Source organism: Etheostoma cragini, chromosome 17, assembly GCF_013103735.1.
Source record: "Etheostoma cragini isolate CJK2018 chromosome 17, CSU_Ecrag_1.0, whole genome shotgun sequence".
NCBI classification, from domain to species: domain Eukaryota; kingdom Metazoa; phylum Chordata; class Actinopteri; order Perciformes; family Percidae; genus Etheostoma; species Etheostoma cragini.
In genome coordinates, this window is record NC_048423.1 from 6,841,286 (window position 1) to 6,855,873 (window position 14,588).

Below are 14,588 nucleotides of genomic sequence, written 5' to 3' on the forward strand. Positions count from 1 at the left end.
TTGTGAACATACAGTATGTGTGCATGTATGTTTCTTCACCCTGCACAGCCTCCAGTATTGTTGACTGCAAGCTGATATTCCCCCACCCCTCCTGGTACTGGGACACCCTGCTGAAGATCTGCGTGTTCATCTTTGCCTTCATTATGCCAGTCCTCATCATCACCGTCTGCTATGGCCTCATGATCCTCCGGCTGAAGAGTGTGCGCATGCTGTCGGGCTCCCAGGTTAAGAAAAATCTGTCTTTCTTCTACAAACATGGGCCACAACTTATTTAAAAAACAAACATTTTGTATATTTAAAATGTTCTTGTTCTTTTCATTAAATGGAAATGAGAAAATACCTGACCTTGGGTTTACTAACTACATGGCCTACTATTTGTTATTATCATTAAGAGTAAGATAGCAAAATGCAAGGCTGCCCAGAGCTTGCATCCAGATACGGAGCACTCATTGAACTCAAGAATAAAACAATATGGGAAAACCTACTTAAGCCTGAGGTTGTTGCTCAGTTTTAATTTATAGCAGTAGAAGACAAAATTACCGCAAACAGTAAATCTGAAAACATTTACCAAATGTTGGCTGCAAAATCATGTGCGCAGTCTAATGTAGATGTATTTACAGTAAATAAATATGGAATAAAGGTGGTGGTCCTACTCAAAGCCCTTAAGCCACCGATGCACTTTTCCTTAACTACTTTTCTTCCTTTCCATCTTGCTTTTCTCTCTGCCTTTTGATCCACTCCCCCTTACCTTTCCTCTCATTGCCCTCTAACCACTTTCTCCCATCCTCCATCATCCTTCTCCATCATTATTATCTTCCATACCTTTTCTCATGCTGTCCTCTCTCTTTGTACTTTGTCTTTTGTCCATCACTTATCTTATACTCCCAATTATCCCCAAACATTAAATCTCCTTCACACACACACACACACACGCACACACACACACACATATACTTACACACAGGAGAAGGACAGAAACCTGCGTCGGATCACCCGCATGGTCCTGGTGGTGGTTGCCGTCTTCATCGTGTGCTGGACACCCATCCACATCTTTGTCATCATCACAGCTCTGATCAATATCCCCACCTCCACGCTGCAGACTATCACCTGGCACTTCTGCATTGCCCTGGGCTACACCAACAGGTACGCATTAGACAAATATTTTCCCTGTAATATAACAATTCTGGTATAATAAGTGGAGATTAATCATTTAAGCTTGGTTAAGTGTAGATAAAAGGATGCTCATTATAGGCCAAATTGTGTTTTAAGATAAGAGCATATTGCATTGACGTTTTTACAACGTATGTTTGTTGGTACATGATTTTAATGCAATGACTTGAGTTGACCTGAGTCAATGTTATAGTGTATATTAAAGGTAAAAAGGATATTGATGAGATTAGGGGGGAGTGGATTTTTTTGTGTTAACTATATCCTTGTTTTCTTCCCCTGCAGCAGTCTGAACCCGGTTCTTTATGGCTACCTTGATGAGAACTTCAAGCGTTGTTTCCGGGAGTTTTGCACCCCGAGTCCCTCAGTGTTAGAGATGCAGAACTCGTCCCGGACCGGAGTCACAAGCCGCAAGCTCCCACAGCGTGAACGCAACACAGGAAACACAGGAGAAAGGTCCAATCAACAGGTAGACATTGTCTGTGTGTATACATACTCGTGTATCTGGGAAGAAATAGTTCAACATTTTTGGAAATGCACTTATTTGCTTTCTTCCCAGAGGTAAATGAAAAGATTGATACAAGTATTATGTCTGTAAAGTAAACATGATACCACAGTCAGCAGCCAGTAAGCTTAGCTTAGCATAAGACTTGTCGTCACCACGAAGTTACCAGATAACCAGCTGAGCCTGCACAGAAGACACTTTGCCTGGCTAAGACATAGTTTTTGTTTTTGTTGTCAGCTGACTTTCTTTTTTACGTCAGGACAGAGCAAAGCTAGTTGTTTCCTTGCTAGTTATTTTCCAGTATTTATGCTAAGCTGAAGACTGAAGCTTCAAATTTACAGTCGACATAAGAGTGAATTAATCTCCAGTTTAGATACATGGCTCATAACAGACAGTCTTGTAAAAGGTATACATATACTGTATACAACATACCATAAACATACTTTCTCTTCTTTTCCCTCCTCTCTGCAGGTATGACTAGCCTTGGAGGGGTCGTCAGACTCTCGCTCTTGTGGGGGCGTTGCCAACGACGATCTCAACTCAGAGGTCACGCAGGTCACCACAGGTGTCTGACCACATAAACACAAAGTGACACGTACATCAGTCAATCTAGGACACGAGTGAGCATTGATAGCAAAGACCATTTGGGCATCGTGCTGCAAGCTTAACTGCAGCTCTGAATCAGGCCAGGCCGTTCATCTGCCGAGCAGTGTCACTAGCTGCATGGCTGTGCAAGGCTCTTACTCTGAAACCAATACAGATGGTTTAAGATAGACTAATAATAATAATAAACAGACCGTCATTACAATACTCCTCTTAACTGAAGAAGCTGTTGCACTTTTTGTGCATCAATGCTATTACAGCTTTTAGATTTCATTATTGCTATTATTACTATAAAATACTGTATACTATACAGACTGAACACGTCCAGTAAACACAGATATATACAGATCTATAAAAGCCACTCACAAAAGGCACTTATATCATGTTTTGTTCTGTATGCTGCAGACAAGGCTGCCTCATTGATCTAAGCCTCTTCTCCTAACCCTCATCTCGCTAATCCTCTAGACTTTTCTCAAATCTGTTACAGTCGCTCCTGATGTTTTCATTTTGAATTGTTTGGAAACGTGGATTTATCAGGAGTACTGGACAATAAAGGATCTAATCTGGTTTTGGACTTTTATGCTCAAAGGGTCTTTGGCTCCCTCACCACATGAAGGCATCACTGGACAGCAGGTGACAGAAATGTCATTTACAGCACCAAATGTGCTTTTTGTTCAGCTTCTGTATGGATTTCGATCTATTAACAATGGTTTTCATTGATTGATCTGCACAGCACCATGCTGGCTTTGATCACTTTAGGAAGACTCCCCTCTCAACCCACCTGACCCTTTGTTGTAATTTCCTGCCCCCTCTGTCTTCATTATTTCCTTAAATAAACATACATAATACTTAAATAGACATACAGTAGAGCACTGTATGCTCTCTCTGCTGATTTTGACACACCTCTGAATGTACGGAAGGGAAACCCGCTGTGTTACTTACACTGGATCCTTGTACTGATCATCTAAACCAGTACACACAATGCCTGTTTGCACAGAACACATATCGTGCTGTTGCGACATACAGTGTGAACACATGGTACTACCAGTGAATGATTAACTACCACTTAACAGCCATTACACCAGGTATGGGTTCTGAAGAAGTTAACAAGTGAGCCAAGCAGGATTGTACATATGTTGTAATCTTTAGAAATGCTTGTGCTTACATGTGTTGCTGTATTCTTAACTTGCCAGTTGCCTTTACAGTAGCTCTACTTGATATTATGTGTACCAGTATTTTTTTAACGATCTGTAAAGATGAACATGATTGTATTTATCTCCCATGTAAATTACTATAACTACTCTATTGCTGAAAATTCTTTCTGATGATCCTGGTGGACGAGCAAGTTATTGTGCTTTTAAATATAGCTTTTGTCATATTGAATCTCAGTTGTTAACTGAAGCGATGTACCGTATCTTAATCAGAAAACAATGTGCAATGTACCTTTTGAATTTGAAAACGGAAAATGCATCGAGAATTTAAAGTGCTCATATTATGCTCATTTTTAGGTTCATAATTGTAATTAGAGGCTGTACCAGAATAGGTTTACATGGTTTAATTTTCTAAAAACACATTTTTTGTTGTATTGCACATTGCTGCAGCTTCTCTTTTCACACTGTGTTGAGCTCTCTGTTTTAGCTGCAGAGTGAGAAACCACACTTCTGTTCAATCTTTGTTGTGAGTCGCACATGCGTAATACCGTGTGTTCTGTAATATAAGTCACACTTTTTGGCTTTGTTTGGCTGGTCCTGTGACCTATAGTCAGGGGCGACTTAAATATCAAAATATATTAGTGTTGTCCAACGATTAAAATATTTAATCGTGATTAATTGCATTAATTTCATAGTTAATTTGCAATTACTTGCACATTTTTATCTGTTCTAAATGTCCCTTGATTTCTTTTTGTCCCATTATTTTTTCTCATTTTATTGCTCTCATCAACATGGAAAAGTGGCTCAGCTTGCTTTGTGCAAATGTTTTTTTTTACTGAAAACAACATTGGCATATAGCTTACTGTAGTGTTCAGTTTCACACTAACATTCACACTTGGAGCAGTCATTCAATTTTGGAGCAAATAATCTTTCACACAAGGTAACACTGCCCATTAATAAAATGGTGAAATCAATACTTTGACAAGGTACAGGGAGAATTTGCATAAGCTGTGTGCTTGGCCATCCAGTGGTATTTCAGACTGGACGTTCCTTGATGATAGCTCAGTTCCAATACCGACATAGAGATGTTCCGATACCGATATGAGTATTGGTATCACCTCCAATGCTGCCTAAAACGCCAGTATCAGTATCGGGAAGTACTGGAGTTTATGCACTGATCCACCACCACATAAAAAAGCCCTGAAGAAAATCTACATAGTAGTATGTAAGCACTGTGTGCTAGCTAGGCAGTTGTAGAGTATGAGGGTGTGCCACGCTAGCAGCTAAGCGAGCATTATAACTTGTTACAAAGTTATACACGTTCGTCACGGAAGTAAAGGCTGGACTTATGGCCACACTGCATCCATCACAACGCTCCACAAGCGGAAAAACTAAAACAAGCATGAAATCCAAAACCAGGGCAAAACTAGGCATGGGTAACACAGGATATAGGCACAAAGCTACGACAATGGTACAGAATAGGCCTACTACAAGCTCATTACTTGGTCTTGTCTTAAATTTACTTTATTTTGGGCTAATGTTAATGTTAATGTCTAAAATCTCTCAAATGTAAGTTAGAAGACTCATGTTTGAATTCTCACAGAATCACAATTGAATTCATATCTTGCTACTCTGTCAGAATCTTATTAACATGGTGTCCCAGTCTCTGTCACAATAATCATATGTGATGTTTAGGCCTATTGGCAGACATCCATTTAAAATGTAGGCAATGGCATATAAAGAGCCATTTTTCCATGTCCACTGAAGTTTTTTAGTGTGCACTCTGTGACGGCTCCTAGGCCAACACACTGGACTGGGGATTGACACCTGAATGAACTGATTGCTCACATGTCTATGAATAGGAGTGCTTGGGCAGTCATTCTGTCTCTTGCCCTACTCAAAGTTGCTTGGTTTATTTGGACTTTGGGTTTGGTTACTTTCGAGCTCTAGCCTTGATACATCTACACACATCCATACATTACACACATTACCGATTAACTGATTGCACGATTGTTTTGTTTATTTTATTAAAATGAATTTAATTGAACAAATATCTTTGTTCTCCACCTTTTGTCATACCTTTAAACCAGGTCATTACAACTTTAGTAACATATATGTGGTCCAGGTAGTTTTGGCTCCACGGCTACTTTTACTTTTATACTTTAAGTAAATTTCCAGGCCAGTACTTTGTTACTTGTACTTGAGTAAAGAAGTTAAATCAGTACTTCTAATTTTATCAGAGTATTTTTTAACACATACCGGTACTTCTCCTTAAGTAGAGTAAGGGAGTACTTTTGCCATCTCTGCATTTCTATACACTGTATATAATAACCATTTGACAGCAGGCACTTGGTGCAATATACAGAATACACTCTTGAAGGTAAGTTTAAATAAAATGTATAAGATGCTATCCATGCCACCTTTTTATCTGTTTTCTGTAATTTTCTTATTTACATGACTTGTGATTCAATCATTACTTAACTTGCAGCCAAGTCTTAAAATGGCATTTCTTGTGATCTAATGTACAGAGGATAATTTCTACTCTATGTACAACACATAAAATACATACTGTTAATCCATGCATTGTCTGTTATAAAACGTAATTCTAAATCTTAATGAACGCCTTTGTGTCTTTTCTTCAAATACACAGATTCCATTCTCAACATGTAACATGACAGCTTTAAATCTCTATACTCATCAATGAGTATTACAAATTACAAACCGATAAAAGTGAATTATGATGATATAAACCTAAACTTTACTTTGTAAGATTGAGACAGACATGATTGCTGGATTTGACAATTCAAATCAGTTTTAGGCTGGAGTTTTTCCCCATCAATCACTTGTTAGCCCCAGAACTAGAATGTACCACCAAGAGATTTCTCTAATGTATAGACTCATCATTCTGACATTTCTCCATATTTCAGCCATAAGGTGCTGCGTCAGCTCAGTGTGTGTGTCATTTGGCTGTGGATTGAGATGTCACAGCAGAACGTTTGACTGGACATTGCAGTAAAAGCATCGGTGTAACAAATCACATTAACAGCAGCTCTGTTACAATTTATGCCATTGCATTGAATTTGCATGCACAATAACAGGAACCTAAAATTTGTATGCAAGTAATTGTTGGCATGAAAAATATCCTCCATGTCTTAGGGAGGTGTAATGTCTTTTTTTTTTTGTTTGGCACTTTCCCTCATGGTAAATTCTTTGGAACCCTTTGACAAAAATCTTTGGCATGGCAAGAGCTGAGAAAAATTATGTACATTCAAAGGGAAGAGATATATATATATATATATATATATATATATATATATATATATATATATATATATATATATATATATATGTGTATGTATATACACTTTTATCATTCTTTCTGCACAGCGCATAACGGAGTATGATGTTAAATATTGTATAATTATCTTGAAATTCTGCATTTCATCCTACAAACTTGTTATTCTGTGTTTCAAGACCTATATATGAAAGTGAATCATCTGCCATACTTTATTCCTCCTTGTTCTGAGTATTTAAAAATCAATTATTATTCTCAATTATTAAGCCTGCTTATCAGCACGTGCGTTTCATTTTTTAGGTGTCTGCTCTCCTCTGACCCTGCCCCCTCGCTCGGCAAGTGGGCACGAGCATGACATATGGTGCTACGTATAACCAAATGTCAAGGGGAAGTAAAAAAACAAAAACAAAAAAGGTTTCCACACTATTTCATTATTTCACACTGGGATTTCAGTAAGGCAAGCTTTGATTCTTTCATCACAAAACATAAAGAGTTTCTAAACAGTGAGGAAAGTTCTGTTGTTGAAGAATTTCACATCAGATTTCGTCTGAAATTCCAATGTGTTCAAAAGGTCATGTGTGAATATTATTAACCCCGACAATTTGTGAGGTCACCATGGATTCAGTGAATTATACATGGATGTGAAGTGTGGATGAGGAGCTTACACTAGTTTCTGTTTGAGAAATTGTCATCAGTATGGTCTCAGACGGGCGTCGGCGTACTTACTGCATGTATGTCTGCGTACATGCCTTCAACTCCATCCTGTCATGAATGGGGCTGTCGGGGAGCCAGGCATTATGTTATTGGAGATGGCAGCATGATTAGTCTTGTCAAAACGATTACTATCAAGTGGCGTTGAATGTCTACTCTTCCTGCAGAGACGGTACTCTCATTCAGACGTGATGTTGTGAGGCTGCCCTCGTCTTTACGGAAAGCTAATCAAACAAAACATGAGTTAAATGACCTTAAATTTCAAAGCCTATGTCTCAAGAATATTAAAGAACATTTAGTTTTTACAAATCCAACAGAAATGGATCCTGTGGCTCATTCCTTTCCCATTAACATGCTGTTTTTCATTCAGGTAACAGCTGATTTTGTAAATGTACAGATTATGTCATGATTTGCATTAATTAGATTAGCCATATTTATTAAGGTCATATGTTTAACATAAATTCTTATATTTGACATATTTAATCATCTCGTTTCGATGCTGACATGCCTCTTCAACATTGGCTGGTAGCTTTGGACAGTGCCTAAGGAGTTGCTTCAAAAAGGGGGATCATAGGGTGTGTGCCAATTACAGGGGTCTCACACTTCTCAGCCTCCATGGTCTACTACTACAAGGTGCGGGTAAGGAAGAGTTCAGCTGATAGTCGAACCTCAGATTGAAGAGGAACAATGCAGAAACTGTCTTAACAACGGACCAGCTCTTTTGGGTGAAACCTTTGTGTTTTCCCCTTAACTTTTCACAGGACATGAATTCCGCTCCCCAGCTTGAAATCTCTGAGTTTTGGGGCTTGTGGTTATAAATATGTGGAATACCTACAAATTACATTGCATTCATTTTTGTAACTATATGTACAAATGGTTCATGAGAGCAGCCTGGAAAATATTTATGATCTGATATCATTGATTAAAAGTGCACATTTTCTACACTTTGGAATCATGTTTTAAAAGGGTTGTCCTATAATATGTAGAATACCACAGTACACTCAACAGGCATCATGGTCTAACTAAAGACATTCAGCACTGTATCTGTACTGTAAATATAATAATACAATAATACAATAAATGGTATTCCTATTCATCTGACAAAGTGACCCAGTGGTTATCCAGTAATCGGCTTCACATTGCTGTTCTGCTCTGAAGGCACCAGGGGAAAAGCCAAAGGCCAGTCTTGTGTTATCGTTGCTACTGCTTGGGGATTTTCTCAGGTCATATCCAACACCATGAGTGAACAGCTTGACTGATCATAGCATGTGACCACTGGAAACATTAATGAATTTATAACAGCAAATAGACATAAATCCTTCAATAAACACCAAACAGCAGGTGAATGAAAGAGTGAGATTGAATGTTCAAGAGGTGTGCCAAATCCGATTTAGGTCCCCCAGGCTTTAATACCTCAATAACTCAGCACTGTCATAGAGCAGTAGTTTCCTCAGGCTATTTCACACCAAGATTAATGTTTAACCGACTCTTATCATCTGACAGAGAGGAACATTGCATTTAGCTGTTGTGGTCCAAAGCACATCAGGAGTATGAGACGTGGACGTTGTTGAGAGAATCTCAGGTGTGGTGGGGAAATGAAAGTCATGGATTGTCCCAAGAAAGCAGCCCGGAAGTAAGCCAGAAAACCGTACCAGTTGGTTGGTCTGACTAATGTACCAGTGAGGACCACTGAGTCCTGTAAAGCTGCCATCCACCTCATTACTGTGTTCACCAATGAAGCAGCCACCCAGCAAAAGCAGGTAGTTGGACAACTGACCAATGAGCCGCCTCGGTTTGTCCACAGACTAACCAGCCATTGCTGTAACAACCCTACAGGGTGTAATTTGTTTTGACTTCTTATTTCTATCTAACTCTGACGCTTGTTGGTTGAAATTGGCTCTCTCTAAGGCAGTTGGTTTAAATCACAGGAGGTTTCGCTGACTCCTTTTTTTTTTACTAGGCTATCACTCAGCAGGGCTGGGGGCATCCTGGGACACATGAGCCATCCAGTCAGGCAATAGTCCCATCCATCCACCTGATTTCATTACCCTTTCCTCCTGCTAGTGTATTGCTGTTCCCAGGTCTGTTCACTAAAAGATTGGCTATCAAAGATTGATCATTATGTCCCTGTGACTATTATTTTATCTTAGATGTAGCTATTCAGAAGTGTAATAACAGTACTAATCGTATGTATCTGGCAGAGTACAAAACAAACAAAACTGAAGGACAAGAATATAGACAGAGTCTTTAATCTTATTCACGTATGCATACGTGCACATAGAGGAAACACGAGTGACCCTTCATTGCACTACATGCACTATTTTTCAGCCACTTTGGAGCAGTTACACACTTTATAAAGGTGCATTGTACAGAGTACAAATACAAACTCTACACTGCCTGGATTTCATTAACAACCCGATTTCTGCAGACAAGGTATTTCAGTGGTACAATTAAACGTTCTGTATACTGTAAGTGGAGCTGAATTGATACCAACTGGTCTTGTTCATGGGTTGAAAAACATACTATTGCAGTATTACCAAAAAGCTTTTACTAGAAAACGTTGAATGTTTTAAACTAAAGCTAGCAAACACTTTTTCTATGCATTTGTCTTAAGGGGCACTCCCTCTATTTTACATATGATCAAGAACAATTTATTCGTCATGGGGACTACTACTCCAATACTACTTACGCCTTGTGATAACACTTTTTGAAAAATAAAGCCTCAATCATAAAATGGGTAGCGGGTTATTAAAGATATGAGTGTTTACCAGGCAGGAAGGGTCTTCTATGAGATGCTATTGGGTTGCATTATGGTAAGGCTAATTCTAGGATTTTGTGTTTTAGGTGCTTGATCTCCAAGGTCTGTACTTTCCTAAAAAGTCTGCAAAAAGATTTCTGAGAAACAAAATCATAAATATTTAATAATGACTGGAAACTTTGTCCTCCATTTGTTTTTACTTCTTAATGGTCACTGTATGAGTGTTTTTAACACTAATATGAGTTGCTCCAACCTGCCTATGGTCCGCCAGTGGCTAGAAATGGTGATAGGTGTAAACCGAGCCCTGGGTATCCTGCTCTGCCTTTGAGAAAATAAAAGCTCAGACTGTGTACTAACTAAAAGACAATTGATAGAAATTAATAACTCAGGAAGTATTTTAGACACTGTCTCAATTTTTTGTCAACAATAATTACACTAGTACTAAATTACATTTCCTGGAACCTTCCTATGAATTGAGAGTTACATATTTGGTCCTTTCTAGAAAATTATAGGAAACAGTTGGACCCATACAAATGTTCCTCCTTCAAGTGAATTTTATTGGGACTCGGCCCGTCCTCTTTTTTTCATTACAAAATTTTGTTTCAAAAGATGCTGGAGACAGCAAAACAAAAAACCTGCTGGCTAAACTACTGAAAAATGGTCACAAGCAATGATGACGCAGTGAATAGTGACGATTCTCTCCGACCAATCTGTAGTCTGCAGGTTTTCACGACACCTTTTGGTATCACCTCAGGTTGCTTGGAACATTGACTGAGGTGGTACTAAAAAAAGTACCTGGAGACTTTTTTCGGAATGGAAAACTAATAGAATCAAGGCGAGTTGAGGAGGTACCATATATATTACATTACCAATTCATGGAGTAAAGTACTGTTAATACCTGAAGATAATAGTCCAACAAGGGCATCAGATACAGCAAAAAATAGAAGCAATATTACCAACAAAAAGTGTGTTAACAAAAGGAAAATTAAATTACCATGAAGTAAACAAAATTTTGCACTTAGATGTTAGGGAAAACAGACATTACAATAAAAAAACAGCGAAAATTAAAGCACTCCTTGTGTGTCAATCTGAGTCAAAAAGGCTTAAAAACAGATAAAACTATCTTTATTATCTTTAAACCTGGTACACCTGGTTGAGCAACACTGGCCATGCAAATTTGAATCTAAACTTGAAAGGAACAAAAAGTTACCCCAATTTGTTTCTCTCCGGTTTATTTTACAGGTGGAACCTATTGGAAGTCACCGTTCATGGCCACCTAAGCTGGGTATGCCATTTTATTGCTACGAAGCCATCACCTTCCGTTAGCATCTTAATGACTGCCATTCATTTTGGCACCACTTTAACAGCGAATAACTTTACATCTGAATCGTTTAAAGTCTCTATTTGTCCTTTGTTTATTTCTAAAGGAACACGACAATGTATAAAAGGCTCTATTACCTTGTACCTCACGTTATGGTTCCTCAGCAGACGTTTTTGTAAAAAAAGGCTAACGATTGAGTCATAACCACATGACTCACAGTCGCATAGTTGACGAATCACCGTACTATCAGGAGAAACACGCAGTTTGGACTTCCATTAGCTTTTTAGGTTTAATTACTAACGTTAACTGGCATGTTAGTTAGCAGTAATTGGCCTGTGCATATGTTATCTCGTTATATATACCTACGCTCTCCGTCTCTGCTGATTGGGAAGGATTGAGATTTCTCTTGGCACGGTTATCAGAAGGCTTACAACTTAAAGACATGTTGTTCACGTCACAACCACGTCGTCAAGCTCAGTTGGAGGCTGCGCAGTAAAGCCTAGCCATCACCGGAAAAACTGCTCCTATTATCCTTCACTGGTCTCCGCCCAGAACAACGGGATCTCCTTGAACTGTCTATGATTGCCACGGACAGCGGAACGGAAGAACATATTGTTTACATCTTCTGCGTTCGTTCTTAAATTCTTTACATTTTATCGAGTAAGTATATTTTGCACCCGAAAACTATATTATCATTAAGAAACATATACTTTGCAAAAAGAGCAGTTTAAGTTAGGTCTCGAGGAGACTTTTATTGGACTAACACGAGGTAGCTAACCTCACGTTACTGTTAGCCAGAAAGTCAACATTAGCATGCTAGCTAACTGTTATTTATAAAAGCGAGGGAGTTGTTTTTCCGGTACTTACTACGTTACGGTTATATTGAGCAAGTAACTGGATTTAGCACATACACAGTAGCTAGTTCATGATGTAGCTGTTTTTTTGGTTAATAGCTAACCTAGATAGCAAGATAATCGCGTAGCTAACTGTTGTATGGTTAAGTCCATCTATGTACCTCTTGCATGAACTTAAGTAATGTCCTTGCTGTATAATTTTTAATACGAACTGTGAAATGTTGCAAATTCCCTCATCAAGCCGCTTTAAACGTCCCATCTTACTTCTTATTCTTTCTAAAACAACCATAACGTACATATTTGTTCATTTTCTTTTGTCAAGTGTTGTTTTACGTAGTTTTTATTGTAATAAATACAGTATATTTATTAGGTGTGAGCATATCTCCTTTATAAGACTATTCCATACATGGTCTCAGACACTGTTGTCTCTGGTCTAAACATGTGTCCTTTTGGTAATGTCACACTGGATTAAACATTAATTTAAACAAAACATGTCATGATCTAATTGCTTTTATAAGATATATCACAACAATTACCTCTACTATAAATAATAATACGATTAATTTTTTTTAATGCAAACACATTTGGGGAGAGAGAGTGTAAAGTACTAATTTAGCAGAAAATGTGTACTTGTCTGCTCAGTAAAGTTACGTTAAGAAGGAAATAGGTGGCGCTAGCCTGTTATCTGCCTCAGTAGCAGCCTGAAGTAATTGATTCACTAATGTTAGAAATGCTACGGTAACTGTCATAGCTGATTACAAACATTCAGTCAAAGACAGCGTTACGTACCTTGAAGTTGTTTGGGGCTTGAATCCTCACACGCCTAATATTTATCTCCCTGACTGTATACTTTGCCTTTTTGTTTAATCCCTTTTTTAATTTATTAATCTATGCAGCTAATGCTCCAAGGTGGATTCATTGCATCCAAGTGCATATAATAATGATTACATTCTCACTTTTGTCTAGAGCCTCTGGGACTCTCATCGCTGCGAGAATGACAGACCGATACAACATTCACAGTCAACTGGAGCATCTTCAGTCAAAGTACATCGGCACCGGACACGCCGACACCAGCAAGTGGGAATGGCTGGTCAACCAGCACCGAGACTCTTACTGCTCCTACATGGGACATTTTGACCTGCTCAACTACTTCTCCGTCGCTGAGAACGAGAGCAAAGCACGTGTCCGCTTCAACCTGATGGAGAAGATGCTTCAACCATGTGGACCACCAGCAGACAAACCTGACGATGCTTAGTTTACGCTGGAGTGAGCTGTGGGTGTTTTTTTACAGGATGTTTGTGTATGTTTCTTTTGTTGAACATACAAATTGATTTTCAGCAAAACATATTTAATGTTATGCTCTTGTGAAATTTCTGACCATAAAATTAACCTTGTATAACCCGCCAAGTTTGCAACATTGATTTATATTGTCCATTTGCACCGTAGAAGATACCTGGACACAGATCTTCACATGTATCTTGCATCTGGATCACTGAAAAACCTTGTCTCTTGTCCCATACAGTTCTGCAGCTTTCAGGGAAATTATCTGAGAAGATGGAAAAGTGGCATACTATCATCTTGTGTTAACTGATGTAGCTGTATCCTTGATTAAACTTTGTTTGTTTTTTAATTAAAATTCATACGCCAGCAATTAAAGTGTATCTTTTCATCACAAAGTCAATGCCCAAACTACATACAGATGAGTGACAAATTGAAGTTAGAGCAGCGCAAAGTGACTTTTTTTGTGGTTTCTTAAATACTGTAGAAGGAATGAACTCCAGTCTTGTAAAGGCTACTCTCTCATTTGGTATTTTTACAGAAATCTTCTATAGGTTTTAAGTTGAAATTGTTACTGCAAAGGTGCAATTCATACTCCGATCATTTAGTGACCTCAAATTCCATTCACATTTCAAGTATTGTATATGGTAACTTAGCCCTTTTTCAGATGTATTGTGAGCTAAACCGGGTATCACTGTCACTGTGTCATGACTCAAGAGCCAAAGCATTAAAAGAGATAGTTGTAGCAACCAACAGTAATATCTTCTACAGCACATTTCCTGAAACCCATGGGCGCTTTACAGTACAACGGGACAAGGGATAAGAAAATACAAACATGCACTAAAAGGAATAAAATGGCCGTGCTAAATGGAAGGCTACTGGCATACAACCTCTTTGTGCATTGTAAAGTTATTTTATGAAAGAAATGGACATGTTACATACCTG

General features: G+C 38.4%; 2 protein-coding genes across 6 annotated transcripts in view; both read left to right on the forward strand.

Annotated features, from left to right (window-relative positions):
• The window catches only part of oprm1 (opioid receptor, mu 1), a 21,033-nt gene extending 17,928 nt beyond the window's left edge, over positions 1-3,105 (forward strand). The window contains exons 3-8 of one of the 4 annotated variants that reach the window (XR_004660246.1): positions 49-224; positions 965-1,143; positions 1,453-1,636; positions 2,144-2,292; positions 2,865-2,908; positions 3,009-3,105. Coding sequence is in view for 2 of the 4 variants with exons in the window: in XM_034899029.1 (XP_034754920.1) it covers positions 49-224; positions 965-1,143; positions 1,453-1,636; positions 2,865-2,908; positions 3,009-3,060 (635 nt within the window). In the remaining 2 variants the exon portion in view is untranslated. Of the gene's footprint in view, positions 1-48; positions 225-964; positions 1,144-1,452; positions 1,637-2,143; positions 2,741-2,864 lie in introns of those variants that run through there. The other 3 variants (XR_004660245.1, XM_034899029.1, XM_034899028.1) reach the window with 3 other exon arrangements.
• Positions 3,106-11,934: 8,829 nt separating this feature from the next.
• Positions 11,935-14,021, forward strand: sf3b5 (splicing factor 3b, subunit 5). Of its 2 annotated transcripts, XM_034899033.1 has the most exons (3): positions 11,935-12,171; positions 13,332-13,631; positions 13,888-14,021. In XM_034899033.1, the coding sequence occupies exon 2, from the start codon at positions 13,360-13,362 to the stop codon at positions 13,618-13,620; it is 261 nt and encodes an 86-aa protein (XP_034754924.1). In that variant the 5' UTR covers positions 11,935-12,171; positions 13,332-13,359; the 3' UTR covers positions 13,621-13,631; positions 13,888-14,021. The 2 variants fall into 2 exon arrangements, with proteins under 2 accessions (XP_034754924.1, XP_034754921.1); XM_034899030.1 differs by having other exon boundaries at positions 13,332-14,021.
• Positions 14,022-14,588: the final 567 nt, after the last annotated feature.

Excerpts from the sequence above, each read along its gene's own strand:
- sf3b5 (XM_034899030.1), top strand. The coding sequence starts at position 13,360 with ATGACAGACCGATACAACATTCACAGTCAACTGGAGCATCTTCAGTCA.